At 40.8% G+C, this 19,682-nt stretch overlaps 1 protein-coding gene across 3 annotated transcripts in view; it reads left to right on the top strand.

Annotated features, from left to right (window-relative positions):
* Positions 1–19,682, top strand: part of DNAI3 (dynein axonemal intermediate chain 3) — a 958,656-nt gene that overhangs the window by 769,123 nt on the left and 169,851 nt on the right. For all 3 annotated transcript variants that reach the window (XR_014960642.1, XM_085602077.1, XM_085602078.1), the window contains one exon: positions 19,227–19,357. Coding sequence is in view for 2 of the 3 variants with exons in the window: in XM_085602077.1 (XP_085458203.1) it covers positions 19,227–19,357 (131 nt within the window). In the remaining variant the exon portion in view is untranslated. The remainder of the gene's footprint in view (positions 1–19,226; positions 19,358–19,682) is intronic.

Genomic DNA, 19,682 nt, shown 5'->3' with positions numbered 1-19,682 from the left:
ATTTAAAAGGTACCACAGGGAGCATTTGCACACTTGTCACATCAGGCCCCGTCCCCTCCCTGCACCACTCTGCAAACGCGCTCCGTGGCCCGTTTTAAGTTGGGGGATTAAGTCCCCTTGAGTCCTGAGGGTCCCTGGGGGCCAACTAGCCCACCAGGTACCTCTAGTAAGCGCCAGGGAGCTGCCTTGCAGAGGGGTGGTCCAAGACTATGCCCCCTTTTTACACCACTCTGCAACGCAGCTCTGTGGCGCTTACTGGAGGTAGCTGGTGGGCTAGTTTGCACGCAGGGACCCTCAGGACTCAAGAGGACTTAATCTCCCAATTTACAATGCACCAGGGGGTGCGTATGCACAGTGGTGCCGGGAGGGGGCATGGCCTGATGTGACAAGTGTGCAAACGCGCCCTGTGGCACATTTTAAGTTGGGGAATGAAGTCCCCTTGAATCCTGAACGTCCCTGGGGGCCAACTAGCCCACCAGGTACGGCCAGTAAACACCTCAGGGTTGCGTTGCAGAGAGGTGTAAGAAGGGGTGTCGCCTTGGACCTCCTCTCTACAACACAGCTCTGTGGCGCTTACTGGAGGTACATGGTGGGCTAGTTGGCCCCCAGGGACCCTCAGGATTCAAGGGGAATTAATTCCCCAAATTAAAACATGCCAGGGGGTGCATTTGCACAGTGGTGAAGGGAGGGGGCAGGGCCTGATGTGACATGTGTGTACTTAGGCAATCAGAACTAAAAAAAAAATCCTCCCTGAGCACTAAAATAGTAAACAAAACAATATATGTAAGTAATTTAATTCCTTTGTAAGTCCATATATTTCGATTGTAGGTACAGCCGTGTTTAGTTAAAGTATTCCCCGTCCAAAGGAAATCCTTCTTCAATTTATAATTCATCATATATCCAGAACAATTGTAAATACAGCAGTGTTTAATTGCAGTTCAAAGCAAGTCCTATATTCAAATTAGTTCATCACATATCCAGAAGGTAACCAAATCCAACAGAATTCTTCTTTCATTGAAATTATATACAGTTCCAAAGTACAGCCATATACTCCAAAAGCGCAGCCAATACGTGTTTCGTCATGCACTTCTTAGTGCATCATGACTTCATCAGGGCTGCAACCCAAAATAAATAACATGAGAACATTGTACCTCTATATGTTCATCTGTATCTAAATATATTTTAACATTCGGACCTAGGTCCAAAATCAAGGTTATGAAAAGATAAAGTATAAAGTCTAAGTCCCAAATCACCCATAGTGATACCATAGAAAGTATAAGAGAAACAAGTAAAAAAGTTCTGTAGTCAATTGATCACCCTGGTGTACACAGAACCCAAGAGGTAAATAAAGATACTAAAGGTCAAAATTACAAAAATCACCTTCCATATCAATACTCGTACTTTCTCCTTTGACACTTAATCCAACAAATAAAAGTTCACCAACACTCTGTAAAAGAAAACCGAATGACCATAAGCCACTATCTTCACTACAACCATCTGACATCTTAAATCCATATTACAGGATTATCCCTCAACATCACTAATAACGGTAATACATTCATCTTCCTCAATTACTAAAGCAGGCTCCTGGTGCTTTTCATTCACCTAGTTGGTCAAGATCACCTTGTAAAGGAACTCAAATATGACACCCCCATTCACGTACGTATTATAGTACTCCTGTTTCAAAGTACACTTACAGTATATACATTGTCATTAACGTTAAAATATGGTCCAATGTTTCCAATTAATTTTTGTCGTTCAATGCTTTACACCTTACCTAAAAGTTATCCCAAAACACTTCCTGTACCGATAGTAAATTCTCTCAAAGCTCGCTTGGTATGTCGATAACTTTAAGCTATAACGTCGTTTCTGTAAGACAAAGGGACATTTACCCCATTGTAAGTAGTGCACCCCCAAATCCTCTTTATGTCCACATTCTCCATTATAACACTCATCTCACCTTAATTCAATATTCTTCAAGTCTCAAAATCTGTTAAGTCTTCCGGTACTCACGAGTACGTGATCTGTGAGAGAACACAAGTAATGCCTTCAAATTAAATCTGCCTCTCATCATAACACCACTAATATTTAACATCTCATACCAAGGAAACCTCAAACTTTAACTCACCAACTACCGACGTATCCGTCTCCACGGCAGTATCTATTTCAACTTGCGTACTACTCGTGCGCCATTTTCACATCCCTTTTATACGAATAGTCCCGGTGGGCGCCATGTTTGAGGATGTTCGTAAATACCTCAAACCTAGAAATCGCTGCTATTGTCCTAAATCCATTATTTCTTATTATTTATTACTGCCCCCTACACTACCAGTCACATTTATCAAGTTTCCTACACCAGTTTAATATATTTCCTAGCCGTACATTACGTTTGTACGAACTGACTCCGTCTTCCATTTCTAGTATGTATGCAGCCGTATCTGGTAAAACTAGAGCAATCCATCACTGTAATACCTTACTACATTAGAAAATATCTTATACCACTAGTTATTCACTCCTCTTTATCCTTGAACGGAGTAATTGCAAATCAAGTAAGAACCAAAAAGTTTTTTATATTTATTAAAACGGAAACAACACCGACCGTTACCGCCGGCCTGTATCACACCCGCAACCTTAAGTATAAAGGGCAAAAACATAACCAGTCCAACACACAGTTACATCTCCTCAAACAAAGTTACAATCATTCTTTCTAAGTAAGTTTATTAATTACCTTCCGTCTTCCAATTCTAATATGCATGCAGCCGTCCCTCATAGAAAAGAGCATTCAGTGACTATAGTACCTTTCAGCTTCACACAAAATCTTAAACCACTTGTATCTAGCTCATCATTTTCCATAAACACAATTATTACCACTTTCATTACGAACCAAAAAAAGGATTTTCATGTTTGTTTTTACGCAAACGACACCGACAGTAGCTGCCGGCCAGTATCGAACCCGCAACCTATGGTATAAAGGGCAAAGTCATAACCACTGCCCCAAATGGTCATATCTCGACAATCACAGCTATACATATTCTTAATTAGGAAATACTAACTACAAAGTCACTACTTTGACTAATATTCACACACTGTTGACATCAATATAAAGAAAAGAACCATCACCTTATTAGATTAAGATCATCTAGAAATTAGGATGGGAGTAGGAAGGAAAGGAAGAATAGTCCGAACATGTATATTGTAATCCTAAACATGGGCACGAAGATAAAACATATAATTATTTGAAATATGAAACGCATTGCATACCAGCAAAAAATATTTACTATACAACCCTTGTACAGTGAACTTCTTTGGACTAATACTGGCATCACCTCCCCAACATAAAAGCTGTTCAAATTCATTTCTACAATTCCAAAACATTTCTTATGCAGGCAATTTGATAGTAATATTCTCATATTAGGCCTTATTATCTAATACTACCATTATCAGGTATCAGGTAGGCTAGTTGGCCCCTAAGGACCTCCAGCAGTGAAGGGGACTTCAATCCCCATCCGAGAGCACGCCAGGAAGTGCGTTTGCAGAGTGGTGGGGAAAGGGGGCGTGGCCTGCTATGACAACTTAGCAATCCTGCTTTGGGGAACTTACTGGAGTTAATAGGAGCAGTTGTTGGCCCCAAGGGTGTCCTTGGGGGCCATCTACCCCTCTTGTTACCTCCAGTAAGTCCCACACAGTGGGATTGCTAAGACGCCTTCCGAGGTCATGCCCCCTTTCTACACTACACTGCAAGCGCGCCTCCTGGCAGAGTAAGGGATGGGGATTGAAGTCCAATTTACTCCTGAGGGACTTTGGGGGCCAAGAAGCCCTCCTGGTACCTCCTGTAAGTCTTATGCAGCAGAATTCCTGAGCGCTGGTCGGAGGCCCAGCACCCTTTCAACACCACTCTGCAAACCCTACTACTAGTTAAAGAAGTGTTATAGGTTTCGCATTTGCGAGAGTTAGAGCTATTGGCTATGTAAATGTTATTTAATGTTTTTCGGAGTGGAGTGGATGTACGTTGTGTGTAGTGGAATTATGTGGTAACTTGTGCAGTTAAATTATGTGGATAGAAAGTATGTGGTATTTATTTTATAGGAATTATGTAGAGTGGGATTATGTGTTATGGAGAGTAAATATGTGGTATGGTAGTCTGTGTTGTGGAGTGGTAATGTCAGGTTTAGTCTTCCTCGTTTTCATAGAAGCTCAACTATGAACTCAGTGAGACAAAAAAAGAAGGAATCACTGAGGAGCACTTGTGGGCCTAGTCAGAGGTATGAGCAGGGCCACTGGAATTATGTGACTGTTTGGCTGCACCAACTTGCGCACGATTATACATTTTCTGCACTAGCCACATCATTCATCATCTGCTCCCTAATCTACAGATTTGAACAAAAAAAGCCTTGTTTCTAGCTCAAACGGCTCAAGCGTTGCCAAAAATGCAGCGACAAGTGTCACAGCATGGTGGAAGGCCATTTGCAAACCTAGAATGGTCACTTGTTACTTATTGCTAAATATGGGTGTTAAATTGGTACTAATGGTGTGCAAGCCACTCTTGCTTCCTTCTGCGCCTCTCTCTGCGCCTCTCTTGCCTCTTTCTGCATTTCTGATGCTTCTTTCTGAACATTTCTTTCTTTTTCTGCACTTCTCTTTCCTCTTTCTGCAAATCTCTACTACGTTCTGCATCTCTCTTGCCTCTTTCTGCATGTCTGTTGCCTCTTTCTGTACCTCATTTGCTTCTTTCTGTACCCTCTTGCCTCTTCCTACACCCTCTTTCCTCTTCCTGCACCTCTCTTGCCTTTTTCTGTACCTCTCTTATGTCTTTCTACACCTCTTTTTGCCTCTTTCTGCACCTATGTTCCTTCTTTCTGCACTTCATTTGTTTCTTTCTGCTCTTTACTTGCTTCTTTCTGTACCCCTTTTGCCTCTCTCTCCAACCCTCTTCCCTCTTTCTGCACTTCTGTTGCTTCTTTCTGCACTTATCTTGCTTCTTTCTGAACCTCACGTGCCTCTTTCTGTGCCTCTATTGCCTCTTTCTGCAGTTCTCTTGCCTCCTTCTGTACTTCACTTGCCTCTTTCTGCACCTCTCTTGCCTCTTTCTGCACCTCACTTGCTTCTTTCCGCACCCCTTTTGCCTGTTTCTGCACCCTTCTTTCCTCTTTGTGCAACTCTATTGCCTCTTTCTACACTTCTCTCACCACTCTTGCCTCTTTCTGTACATCTGTTCCTTCTTTCTTCACCTGTCTTGTCTCTTTCTGCACCCTTCATGCCTCTTTCAGCACCTCTGTTGCTTCTTTCTGCAGCTCACTTCCCCTCTGCACCCCTCCTGCCTCTCTCTGTACCCCTCTTGCCTCTTTTTCCACCTCTGTTGGTTCTTTCTGCACCTCTTTTTCTTCATTCTGCACTTTACTTGCCTTTTTCTGTACCCCTCTTGCCACTTTCTGCACCTGTGTTGGTTCTTTCTGCACTGCTCTGGCTTCTTCCTGTAACTCTGTCCCAAATTTCTGCATCCCTCTTGCCTTTTCCTGCACCCCTCTTCCCTCTTTCTACACCTCTCTTCTCTCTTTCTATACCTCTCTTGCCTCAGTCTGCCCACCTGTTTCCTCTTTATGCACCCCTTTTGCCTTTTTCTGCAACTCTCTTGCATCTTTCTGCAGTTCTCTTGCCTCCTCCTGCACCTTACTTGCCTCTTTTTGAACCTTTGTTGGTTCTTTTGCACTGCTTTTGCTTCTTTTTTCACCTCTCTTGCACATTTCTGCACCCTTCTTGCCTCTTTCTGCACCCCTTTCACCTGTTTTGCACCTCTCTTGCCTCTGTCTGCACCTCTGTTCCATCTTTCTGTACCTCTTTTGCTTGTTTTCGCAACTCTCTTGCCTCTTTCTGCAGTTCTCTTGTCTCTTTCTGCACATCTGTTGCTTCTTTCTGCACTTCTCTTGCCTCTTTCTGCACGCCTGATGCTTCATTCTGCACTTCCCATGCTTCTTTCTACACCTGTCTTGCTTTTTTCTGCCCCTTGTTGACTCTTTCTGCATTCGTCTTCTCTCTTTCTGTACCTTTCTTGCCTGTGTCTGCATCTCACTTGCCTCTTTCTGCACTTCTCTTGCTTCTGTCTACACCTTTGTTGCTTCTTTCAGCAACTTTCTTGACTCTTTCTGCACTACTCTTGCCTGTTTCTGCACCTCTCCTGCCTCTTTCTGCACCTCTTTTGCCTCTTTCTGCACCTCACTTGCTTCTTTCTGCATCCCTGTTGCCTCTTTCTACACCCCTCTTTTCTCTTCTTGCAAGTCTCTTGCCTCTTTCTGCACCTTTCATGCCTCTTTCAGCACTTGTTACTTCTTTCTGCAATTCTCTGCCTTGTTTCTGCACACCTCTTGTCTCTTTTTGCACCTCTGTTGGTTCGTTCTGCACTTCTGTTGCTTCTTTCTACACCTCTGTTGCTTCTTTCAGCAATTCTCTTGCCTCTTTCAGCACTTATCTTCCTTCTTTTTACACTGCTCTTGCTTCTTTCTGTACATCTATTGAAAATTTCTGCATCCCTCTTGCCTTTTTTTGATCTTTCTTGCCTGTTTCTGCACCTCTCTTGCCTCTTGCGGCACACCTGTTGCTGCTTTCTTCACTTCTCTTGCCTCTTTCTGCACCTCTGACTTAGAGGTAGTTTTAACCCCCCTGCCCTATTATGTACTAGGACCTTACAGGGGAGGTTATGCCAATCACAGGGGTACCCCAACTCATAGTGTACCCTAGTGTATGTAGGCGTTTTCACTGTATTCTAAGTGTCTTTCAGGATAGCACTGGCTCCGGGCCTGGTTAGTCAGAGTCAGTTACCACCAGTACCAGTCAGCAAAAAGTTGAGAGCACAGCATGAATTTGCAACAAGGCCTCTTTCTGTACCTCTGTTGCTTCTTTCAGCAATTATCTTGCCTCTTTCAGCACTTATCTTCCTTCTTTCTGCACTGCTCTTGCTTCTTTCTGTACATCTGTTGCAAATTTCTGCATCCCTCTTGCCTTTTTTTGATCTTTCTTGCCTGTTTCTGCACCTCTCTTGTCTCTTTCGGCACACCTGTTGCTGCTTTCTGCACTTCTCTTGCCTCTTTCTGCACCTTTGACTTAGAGGTAGTTTTCATCCCCTTGCCCTATTATGTACTAGGGCCTTACAGGGGAGGTTATGCCAATCACAGGGGTACCCCAACCCATAGTGTACCCTAGTGTATGTATGCGTTTTCACTGTATTCTAAGTGTCTTTCAGGATAGCACTGGCTCCGGGCCTGGTTAGTCATAGTCAGTTACCACCAGTACCAGTCAGCAAAAAGTTGAGAGCACAGCATGAATTTGCACCTAGGCCTCTTTCTGCACCTCTGTTGGTTCTTCCTGCATATCTCTTGCTTCTTTCTGCAGTTTTCTTAGTCTTTCTGGACTTCTGTTGCCTCTTTCTGAATTTCTCTTGCTTCTTTCTGCACCTTTCTTCCTCTTTCTGCACATCCTACCTCTGTAGGCATATTTAGAAATTATCATTTAAAAAGCATTTGAATTTCACTGTAAAAACCATAGGTTTCAGGGGCGTTATAGTTAGAAATTAGCATTTAAAAAACCTTTTAAATTCACCAAAAAAAACATAGGTTTCAGGGACGTTATAGTTAGAAATTAGCATTTAAAAAACCATAGAAATTCACTGAAAAGACCATAGGTTTCAGGGACTTTATAGTTAGTTGGACATTTCACTCATACAAAACCAGAGAAATTCAGTAGTTATAGTTATTTGAGCTAACTATAACTCGCGCCCCCACAATGCACTGCTGATGATGGCACATATTACATCATTCATGACATGGTCAGTGACATCACTGATGACATCACTGATGACATCTCAAATGACATCACTGATGTCATTTGAGATGTCCCTGAAACTTATGGTTTTTTCAGTGAATATATATATATATATATATATATATATATATATATATATTATCTACTGGTGGTCGCCAGTAGATAGTTATAGTTACAACCTAGTTTCCATAGGAAATCTCAAAATTCTATTTTGAATAACTTTGGCGCCGGTTGACGAATCTTCGCGAAATTGTCAAAACTAATGGGGCGCTCCGCTCAGCTCCTACCCTGAAAGTCTCGGGGGGATTCGTCAAGCGGGGGCCGAGAAAAAGGGGGGGTCCCAAAACGTTTTCCCCATGCATTTTTCCATAGGACCTTTAGTCGCAGCTACAGCCCGAACGGCTGAACAGAATTACGTGAAATTTGGCAGAGAGGTAGCCATAAGGTCAAGGAAGTGCCTTTTGCAGGTCTGGTGTAAATCTGTTCAGTATTTCCTGAGAAAATAGCATTTAAAAGCATATCAATATCTGTACGCGCGCACCGTGCACGCACTGTGCGCGCACCCTGCCGTGCGCAAGCGCAATTCTGATTGGTTGTTAGATGTCGGTAAACATTCGAATCGGTCGAAACCAGGAAGTGTCGGCCGCCATTTTGTCTCTCGCAGTCTGAGGGGGTGAAAAACAAAGGTGGAGATCGTGAAAAGGGGGCAGAGTGGACAGTTCCTGACCCCCTAGCCTTGGTCAGGGGGTCACAGAAGGACCCCCAAGGGAGAAAAAAACAATATATATATTTTTTTTTTAAATCGCGAGGTGCGCGCTCCTTGCATGCACCGCACGGACTGTGGACCGTGTGCCCAGAGAGCGCGCACGGTGCGCGTAGCGCACCATGCGCGCACGGTGCGCGCACGGTGAAAAAACCTGAAAAAAAAAATTAATAAATACATAACTTAGCATTTAAAAAAACGTACAAATTCACTGAAAAAACCATAGGTTTCACACACGTTATTATTACGAATTAGCATTTAAAAAAACCTTGCAAATTCACTTAAAAAACCATAGGTTTCACACATGTTATAGTTAGCTGGACATTTCACTCGTAAAAAACCAATGAAATTCCCCCGTTATAGTTAGTGCAGGCAACTATAACTCACGCGACCGCAATCCTCTGCTGATGACGTCAGATATTACATCACTGATGACATATGTGTCTTTTTGAAAAATAAATATTTGTAATGTATGTATAGCTAAAGATTAATGGAAGAAGACATGGGTAAATAAGTGTCTAAATACAGTGATGTAATATCTGACGTCATCAGCAGAGGATTGCGGTCGCGTGAGTTATAGTTGCCTGCACTAACTATAACGGGGGAATTTCATTGGTTTTTTTACGAGTGAAATGTCCAGCTCACTATAACATGTGTGAAACCTATGGTTTTTTAAGTGAATATATATATATTTCCCAGCGTGTTGGCTCCTTTCGTCATGAGGAAATGGCGCTACACACCAGTGCGGTATCCTGACGGTCGAGCCAGACCGTTCCAATATGTCCACAACTCTCACCAGGAGAAAATCAGGATCGCACTCCGCAATTAGAATACAGTCTTTTTATTTCGATTTAGCCCATGATCAGTAATCACACAGAGAAATCCAAAGTTAAATCAACGCGTTTCGGACTTGCCACAAGACCTTGATCACGACACTGTTTTACCCATTATAACTCGCATATATACCGTCATTCTTGGAGCACATAGCACTTCCTGTCATGTGAGGATGCGAGCATTGTGGGAGATGTAGTTCGCAAAAATAAGTCATTTTGAACACATCAACATTACATTTTAGCCAACAATTGTATAGTCTGTGTGCTAACATCATCCTTGAATTGCGAAACTTCCCACATCGTTCTGTCAAATTAAATAATTTTTAACAAAAATAATAATGGTGCCATAATACGGAAAATGCTCGTTTTTAAAAGTTTTGGAGACTATTTACCAAGTCAAAACTGTCAACAATGCAAATATGTCCATACTCAAAGACCATTCCTTGTACTTAAAAATGCATCATTTGGATTTCAACAACATGTATTCAACCTTAATGCATTGAAACCCCTCCAGTGTGATGTTAAAGCCTTACATTTTGACCTGTCTCATGTGCCTCTCTATGTTGTAACTGTATGGCAACACAATATTTCATACGGGACAGATATCAAGAAAACGAATAAATGCCAAAATTTGAATACAACAAACGATCCTATGGAAAAACAAAGTCAATAAAGCTACATCGGAAAACCCAAAGGGGCACCCATGGTTCAATTCACAGATGGCTGTATAATTCTTCACTTTGATTCAGGCCATGAGGTGTTGATGTCCTCAGTTTAATAATGTAGCGAGATTTCTTTTGACGTAAAGTTCTCTCTCTATTACCACCTCTGATAGATAATGGAATTGATTCAATGCCGTAGAATTTCAAGAGTTTCCAATTGTTCGTGTGAAACTGTCCCATATGTTTAGCAACGGCATTAGTAATGTCTTTGTTTGTTACTGCTCGTGTGTGTTCTAAAATACGTTTTTTTAGTTCACAAGTGGTGCTTCCCACATATTTTAATTTACATGGGCATTCAATGACGTAAATTGTAAATTGGCTTTTACACGAGATGAGCTGTTTAATTTGCCAAGTTTTTCCATTTGCTAAGCTGAATTCTGTTGTAGGTTTGGCGATTTCACAAACTTTACATTTCTGGCATTTAATAAATCCATTAGTTTTCAGCCAATGCACATTCTTTTTTCCTTTGAAAATATATATATATATATTTAGGACCTATTTTCCATAGGAAATCCGCAACATTCTATTCGCAATAAGTCTGGCACCGGTTGACGAATCTCCGTAATATTTTCCAAACTTTTGGCCAGCTCCGGTCCGCTCCTATCCTGAAAGTTACGTGGTGATTCGTCGAGCGGGGGCTGAGAAAAAAGGGGAGTCCCAAAACGTGTTTTCTCCATGCAATTTCCCATAGGACCTGTTGACGCAGCTACATCCCGAACTGCTGAACGGAATTACACCAAATCTGGCAGAAAGGTAGACCTTGGTTCAGAGTCGTGCCTTTTGCTTAAATGGTGTAAATCCGTTCAAGAGTTCCTGAGAAAATCAAAAGTAAAATCACATATATATCTGGGCGGAGCCTAACCACACATCTCATCCTGAGATCTGATTGGCTGTCAGCACTTCATCCAAGAAGTGTTGGCAGCCATCTTGGGACCAATATACATGATAGCACCTCATTAAAAAGCATTGCAGTTAATAGAAGGTTTTAAGACTTTAGTTGCATTATAAATCATTTGTTGATGGTACCATACTCATTTTAGGAATTGTGGTATGTTCTAAGGTGATTTTACCATGTGAAAAAGCCTTCTGCTGGGATATCATGAATCATGTTTGAGAGAAAACTATTTTTACATGCTTTTCCCACAGAGGTTTGGAAGGTGATCTATAAGCTAAACTGAGAGCATATTTTCTGTAAATTCACATTATCTTTCTTAGTCATGTGAGAATGAAGTCTGACATTCTCAGTAAAACATGTACATCCAACAAGGGCAGAGACTGTCATTTGATTCCTTTGTGTTCTACTGCAGCTTCCCAGAGTGTTCCAAAGAACAACTAGAGCGCTAACACTCCTACTTATGATAAACGTATGGCACACCTAAAGCCATCTTGATTGGAATAAAGTGGTAACTCTTAAAACATTTAATTTAAAAAGGAACAAAATGAGGGGGTTCATTTTGCCATAGAATGTATGATTAGTGCTGCAGAAAGAAAATTAGGGCACATTTTGAGTGACTTCTCAAATCCTCTTCTATTTCATTAAAGAATTCTGACATGCAGACTGAAACATGCACTTTCAATACCAGCAGCAGACTTCCCTGGTGAGCAGTAGCTTTACTACAGTGATCTAATGAGCAACTAGAGTGCTAACATTCTGGATTTATGGCAAATGTGTGACACATCTGAATGCCTTCTCCATTGAATTAAAGTAAAAAACTGACAGTATGCCTACTGAGGAGACTGTAGTAAATGAGGAAATTAGGAAACTTCATAACAAGTCTACCAAGATGGCCACCAGAGACAAAAGAGCCCAAATGTAGCACATATATTACCGAGATGTAGCCCAAGTATAGCCCAATGACAGAAATCCCAGAGTGTTTTAAAGAACAACTAGATCGCTAACAGTCTTACTTATGACAAAAGTATGGCACACCTGAAGCCATCTTGATTGGAATAAAGTGGTAACACTTAAAACATTTAATTTGCAAAAGAACAAAATGAGGGGGTTCATTTTGCCATAGAAATTATGATTAGTACTGCAGAAAGAAAGATTAGGGCACATTTTGACTTCTCAAATCCTCTTCTATTTCATTAAAAAGTTCTAACATGCAGACTGAAACATGCACTTTGAATACCAGCAGCAGACTTCCCTGTTGAGCAGTAGCTTTACGACAGTGGTCTAATGAGGAACTAGAGTGCTACCATTCAGAATTTATGGCAAATGTGTCACATCTGAATGCCTACTTGATGGAAAAGCATTGAAAATGCAATAGGTCTCGCCCTCGTTTAAGTTAAAGCAATTCTGTTTGTAATTAGGTGGCTTTTTAGCTCTGCTTTTATTAGTGTTTTTCAAAATTTCATGTACATAACATGCATATATGTATATGTATGCATGCATTTATATTTGTATTTATATAGATATGCAGATTATATATATGTTTATATATGTATGTATATATATATATATACACATACATATATATAAATGCATATGCATATATGTGCATAGGTGTTTGTGTAGAGAGAGGTAGAGCGAGGTAGAGAGGTAGAGGTGTAGAGGTAGAGACTTAGAGGTAGAGACGTAGAGGTAGAGACGTAGAGGTAGAGAGGTAGAGAGTAGTAGAGAGAGAGGTAGAGAGTAGAGGATGAGTAGTAGAGAGAGAGAGAGTAGTAGAGAGAGTAGTAGAGAGTAGTAGAGAGTGGGTAGTAGAGAGTGAGTATTAGAGAGTGAGTAGTAGAGAGTAGTAGAGATTGAGTAGTGGAGACTGAGTAGCAGAGAGAGAGTAGTAGAGAATGAGTAGTAGAGTGAGTAGTAGAGAGTAGTAGAGAGTGAGTAGTAGAGAGTAGTAGAGAGTAGTAGAGAGTGAGTAGTAGAGAGTAGTAGAGAGTAGTAGAGAGAGAGTAGTAGAGAGTAGTAGAGAGTGAGTAGTAGAGAGTAGTACAGAGTGAGTAATAGAGAGTGATTAGTAGAGAGTAGTAGAGAGTGAGTAGTAAGGAGTAGTAGAGAGTGAGTAGTAGAGTGAGTAGTAGGGAGCAAGTAGTAGAGAGCAAGTAGTAGAGAGTGTGTATTAGAGAGTGAGTAGTAGAGAGTAGTAGAGAGTGAGTAGTAGAGAGTAGTAGAGTAGTAGAGAGTGAGTAGTAGAGAGTAGTAGAGAGTGAGTAGTAGAGAGTAGTAGAGTGAGTAGTAGGGAGCAGTAGAGTGAGTAGTAGGGAGTAGTAGAGAGTGAGTAGTAGAGTGAGTAGTAGAGAGCAAGTAGTAGAGAGTGTGTATTAGAGAGTGAAGAGTAGAGAGTAGTAGAGAGTGAGTAGCAGAGAGTAGTAGAGTAGTAGAGAGTGAGTAGTAGAGAGAGAGTAGTAGAGAGTAGTAGAGAGTGAGTAGTAGAGAGTGAGTAGTAGAGAGAGAGTAGTTGAGAGTGAGTAGTAGAGAGTAGTAGAGAGTAGTAGAGAGTGAGTAGTAGAGAGTAGTAGAGAGTGAGTGGTAGAGAGTAGTAGAGAGTAGTAGAGTGAGGAGTAGAGAGTAGTAGAGAGTGCGTAGTAGAGAGAGTAGTAGAGAGTGAGTAGTAGAGAGTAGTAGTAGAGAGTAGTAGAGAGTAGTAGAGAATGAGTAGTAGAGAGGGAGTAGCAGAGAGAGAGTAGTAGAGAGTGAGTAGTAGAGTAGTAGAGAGTGAGTGGTAGAGAGTAGTAGAGAGCAGTAGAGTGAGTAGTAGAGAGTAGTAGAGAGTGAGTAGTAGAGAGTAGTAGTAGAGAGTAGTAGGGAGTAGTAGAGAGAGAGTAGTAGAGAATGAGCAGTAGAAAGTAGTAGCGAGTGAGTAGTAGAGAGTGAGTAGTTTAATTTAAAAGGAACACAATGAGGAGGTTCATTTTGCCATAGAAATTTTGATTGGTGCGGAAAAAAGAAAATTATGGCACATTTTGAGGGACTTCTCAAATCCTCTTCTATTTCATTAAAAATTTCTGAGATGCAGACTGAAACATGCACATTCAATACCAGCAGTAGACTTCCCTGGTGAGAAGTAGCTTTACTACAGTGATCTAATAAGCAACTAGAGTGCTAACATTCCGAATTTATGGCAAATGTGTGACACATCTGAATGCCTTCTTGATGGAATGAAAGTAAAAAACCTGAAAGTATTTCCTACTGAGGAGACTGTTGTAAATGAGGAAATTCGGAAACTTCAAAACAAATAAGTCTCCCAAGATGGCCACCAGAGACAAAAGAGCCCAAATTTAGCACAAATATCACCGAGATGTAGCCCAAGTATAGCCCAATGACAGAATGTCCCAGAGTGTTTTAAAGAAGAACTAGAGCGCTAACGGTCTTACTTATGACAAAAGTATGACACACCTGATGCCATATTGATTGGAATAAAGTGGTAACACTTAAAACATTTAAATTGCAAAGGAACAAAATGAGGGGGTTCCTTTTGCCATAGAAATTATGATTAGTGCTGCAGAAAGAAATATTATAATATTATTATTACCATGCATATGTATGCATATATGTATATGTTTGCATGCATTTATATTTATATATAGATATGCAGATTATATTTATATATTTATATATAAATGCATATGCATATATATGCATATATATATGTGCATATGTGTGCATGTACAGAGAGGTAGAGGTGTATAGGTAGAGGTGGAGAGGTAGAGGTAGAGAGGTAGAGAGTAGTAGAGAGAGAGGTAGAGAGAGGTAGACAGGTAGAGAGTAGAGAGCGAGTAATAGAGAGTAGAGAGTGAGTAGTAGAGTAGTAGAGAGTGAGTGGTAGAGAGTAGTAGAGAGCGAGTAGTAGAGAGTGAGTAGTGGAAAGTGAGTAGTAGAGAGCGAGTAGTAGAGAGTGAGTAGTAGAGAGTGAGTAGTAGAGAGTGAGTAGTAGAGAGAGAGTAGTAGAGAGTAGTAGAGAGTGAATAGTAGAGAGTAGTAGTAGAGAGTAGTAGAGAGAGAGAGTAGTAGAGAGTGTAGTAGAGAGTGAGTAGTAGAGAGTAGTAGTGAGTGAGTAGTAGAGAGTAGTAGAGAGTGAGTAGTAGAGTAGTAGAGAGTGAGTGGTAGAAAGTAGTAGAAAGTAGTAGAGTGAATAGTAGAGAGTGAGTAGTAGAGAGTAGTAGAGAGTGCATAGTAGAGAGAGTAGTAGTAGACAGTGAGTAGTAGAGAGTAGTAGAGCGTTAGTAGTAGAGCGTGAGTAGTAGAGAGTGAGTAGTAGAGAGTAGTAGCGAGTGAGTAGTAGAGAGTGAGTAGTAGAGTAGTAGAGAGTGAGTAGTAGAGAGTGAGTAGTTGAGAGTGAGTAGTAGAGAGTGAGTAGTAGAGAGTAGTAGAGAGCAGTAGAGAGTCAGTAGTAGAGTAGTAGAGCATAGTCAGTCAGTGTCAGTCAGTCAGTGTCAGTCAGTCAGTGTCAGTCAATCAGTGTCAGTCAGTGTCAGTCAATCAGTGTCAGTCAGTCAGTGTCAGTCAATCAGTGTCAGTCAGTGTCAATCAGTGTCAGTAAGTGTCAGTCAGTCAGTCAGTGTCAGTCTGTCAGTGTCAGTCAGTCAGTCAGTCAGTGTCAGTCAGTCAGTGTCAGCTAGAGCAGCTCTGCTGACCTGGTTCTCTGGCTCTAAAGCAGCTCTGCTGACCTGGTTCTCTCTCTCTAAAGCAGCTCTGCTGACCTGGTTTCTCTGGCTCTACAGCAGGTCTGCTGACCTGGTTCTGTGGCTCTAGAGCAGCTCTGCTGACCTAGTTCTTATGCTACAGAGCAGCTCTGCTGATCTAGTTCTCTGGCTCTACAACAGCTCTGCTGACCTGGTTCTCTGGCTCTAAAGCAGCTCCACTGACCCAGTTCTATGGCTCTGAATCAGTTCTGCTGACATGGTTCTCTGGCTCTAGAGCAGCTCTGCTGACCTGGTTCTCTCCCTCTAAAGCAGCTCTACTGGCCTGGTTTCTCTGGCTCTGCAGCAGCTCTGCAGACCTGGTTCTCTGGCTCTAGAGCAGCTCTGTTGACCTGGTTCTTAGGCTCTAGAGCAGCTCTACTGACCTGGTTCTCGGGCTCTAAAGCAGCTCTGCTGAACTGGTTCTATGGCTCTAAAGCAGCTCTGCTGATTTTGTTCTCTGGCTCTAGAGTAGCTCTGCTGACCTGGTTCTCTGGCTCTAAAGCAGCTCTTCTAACCTGGTTCTCTGGCTCCAAAGCAGCTCTGCTGGCCTGGTTCTCTGGCTCTAAAGCAGCTGTGCTGACCTGGTTTTCTCCCTCTAAAGCAGCTCTGCTGACCTGGTTTCTCTGGCTCTACAGCAGCTCTGCTGACCTGGTTCTCTGGCTCTAGAGCAGCTCTGCTGACCTAGTTCTTAGGCTCTAGAGCAGCACTGCTGACCTGGTTCTCTGGCTCTACAGCAGCTCTGCTGACCTGGTTTTCTGCACTCATGATGCACGCACCCGAGTTCGCGAAAATATATTTAAAAGTAATATAAGTTTATTATAAGTACAAATATATTATTTTGATGAATATCTTACATAATCTCTTGCCTTAATATGTATATTAAAGACACATACATATCATTTTGGAACATAATTTTTTTTTGCGGGAGTCGCGCACCCAACGCGCCCCAGCACGTATATGATGTCACGCGGGACCCGCAACTGCACAAACATCTCGTACCGTAATGCGCATGTGTCGCAAATGCGCGGGAGCAGGAGTTGCAGACTGGTCGCATACCAATAGCGCATATCACGTGATATTAAATGTATATGATGTGACGGAAAAACACGCAGCCGTCGCACACCATACGCGGATCCTTCATGACTTTTCTAAAATGGCGGCTAGAATGCGCGCACCCACCGTGATGTGTACACTTTGAGTGCGCGACTCTGAAAAAAATTGGATTTTTTTTTAAAGAAAATAATATAAATATATTAAAATAAAAATGAAAACAAGAAAATTAATCAATATTTCAGTTTTAATGTAAAAAATTATTTTTTTTGCAATTTTCAGACAGATATGTAATGTTATTTAGTGAATAAAATATTTATAAATAAACAGTTAAAAAACTGTAGAAAATCAGTACAAAAAAATAGATATAACTACTATCACACTTAAAAGTTAGCATTTAAAAAACCTTTGAAATTCACTGAAAAAAAACATAGGTTTCAGAGACGTTATAGTTAGAAATTAGCATTTAAAAAACCTTAGAAATTCACAGAAAAAACCGTAGGTTTCAGGGGTGTTATAGTTAGCTGCCCATTTCACTCCAAAACCATAGAAATGACTCCGTTATAGTTAGTTCTGCTAACTATAACTCATGCGCTCGCAATGCACTGCTGATGATGTCACATATTGCATCATTCATGACATGGTCAGTGACATCACTGATGACATCTCAAATGACATCACTGATGACATCATCCACTTGACAATCTGATACACCTCATCATACACTAGTATAACCTTTCATCACTCACTGTAAAATACAAAGTACCATATTTGAAACCATTGACACACCAATACCAGTTACTACATACCCACTCACTGATTCCTAAGTCTACACACACAACTACCCATTCAACAACAGAATCATCTATACATGCAGTCATTAATTAATAGAACACTATCAAATGCACTTATACACATATATAGACATTGACACATCAGCAGTCATCTTAGTCGGTTATGCACTCATAAAAAAAATGTATCGCACTTAAATTTACTCACTTACACAATTATCCAACAATACCTCATTTATTCAAACACATAGTAACTCATCGTTAATATGTTACAAAAGCACCATTACAATTATACACTCATTCATATAGTTACTCTCACAATCACTGACTCTTACACATACTTATTTATATACACCAACTCTCACATACAATGCCTTTTATTTTTTTACTTTGTTGAAGATGTACAGCTAAAACATATATTCGCTCACCAACACACAAATAAATACACTCAGTCACCCAAACAACTGTTTCCACATGCACTCTTAAACACATACACCTAGTCAATCAACCATTCACACATCTATGCATAGAGTTACACACACCCCATCCAACCACACATAAACTCAGTGTCCCATACAAATACTCACCCAACTAATCAATAACTAATATACGCACTCATGTAGTTAGAGACCAACTGATGCAGCATGTTATACAACAACAGAGACAGTGCTGCACACATTCACATAGTTTAGTTACTAATCCATGTATTAAGTGAGACACTTTTAATTACTCACTTAAAAAGACAGTCAGACAGCTACTAAATCCTCCATCCAGACAGTTATATATCCACTCAATCTTCAATACAGATTGGTATATATATAATACCTATTTAAATTTCAAACTAAACCACATTCAGTGGATGATGTCATCAGTGAAGTCATTTGAGATGTCATCAGTGATGTCATCAGTGATGTCACTGACCATGTCATGAATGATGCAATATGTGACATCATCAGCAGTGCATTGCAGGCGCGTGAGTTATAGTTAGCAGAACTAACTATAACGGAGGAATTTCTATGGTTTTGTATGAGTGAAATGGGCAGCTAACTAGAACACCCCTGAAATCTATGGTTTTTTCTGTGAATTATATATATATATATATATATGTATATATATTATGGAACTAGTCAGTGACTCTTAGTTTCGCTTTCTATAATTGGTTTTGGCAGTTTTCAGCTTTTGAGTACAACACTTAGCAAAAATCGCAACTGTTCAATAATGTGACTTGAAACACTGTTTTCTTTATTCATTTTGAGCACAACTTGTTTTATTGACTGAGTTGTGTTGAAAATTGTACAAGTTGTGCTACGTTGTATGGTTGACTGCAGGCTTAACCTACTTTACGTTAGAAAAGAATCAAGAGTAAGCCTAGGTGTAAACACTTTTCGGTCAAGAAAAGTCTTTGTTCTTGAAGCAATATCTATTGTTTGTATCTGCAATCAAATGAACTCTCTGATGGGCATTGTAATCATAGCACTTTGAACTAAAAGCTATAGGGTGATATGATGATTGAGATCAATTTACCTTTCTGAGGGCTCACACCAACTAAAGATTTAAAGTTTAAAAAAAAATTGAAAATGCACTTGTTTAAAATACCTGATTATTGCAAATGATTTTATTGAAATAGATCCAGCACCTTCCTACGCCCATAAAGTCCATGATGGCATCGTGAACACCGTATTGCGATCACCATTCTTCAAAGATATCATTCTTACGGTTGGAGGCTGGAACTTTGCTATTTGGCAAGAAGGGGTTACGGTAAGTTACAGTGATTTTTATAGTAGTCTTGAGCACACATCATGGCACATACAGTTGTCTTATAGGCTTTGAGAGGCAGTTTGTTTACATGTGGTGATGAAATCTCATTATTAGTTGGCAGAAGCTGGCCCGTTTGCCATTGGGCATTGCTTCAAAATAATACCCTGGTGGGAACGGAGAGGCATTTTCTTTCCATCCATTTGCTTTACAACTGAGATCTACAGTAAAAGGGGCAAATGCACGGTCTCCTGAGTGCAAGAGAAATTGAGCCCCAATCATCCAAGAAGCTGAAGTGAAATCATGTCTGTGATCCTACATCGAAGAA

This window comes from Triturus cristatus, chromosome 4_2 (genome assembly GCF_964204655.1).
Source record: "Triturus cristatus chromosome 4_2, aTriCri1.1, whole genome shotgun sequence".
Classification (NCBI taxonomy): domain Eukaryota; kingdom Metazoa; phylum Chordata; class Amphibia; order Caudata; family Salamandridae; genus Triturus; species Triturus cristatus.
The sequence above is the reverse complement of the archived record's forward strand: the minus strand, read 5'-3'. Positions and strand labels throughout refer to the sequence as shown.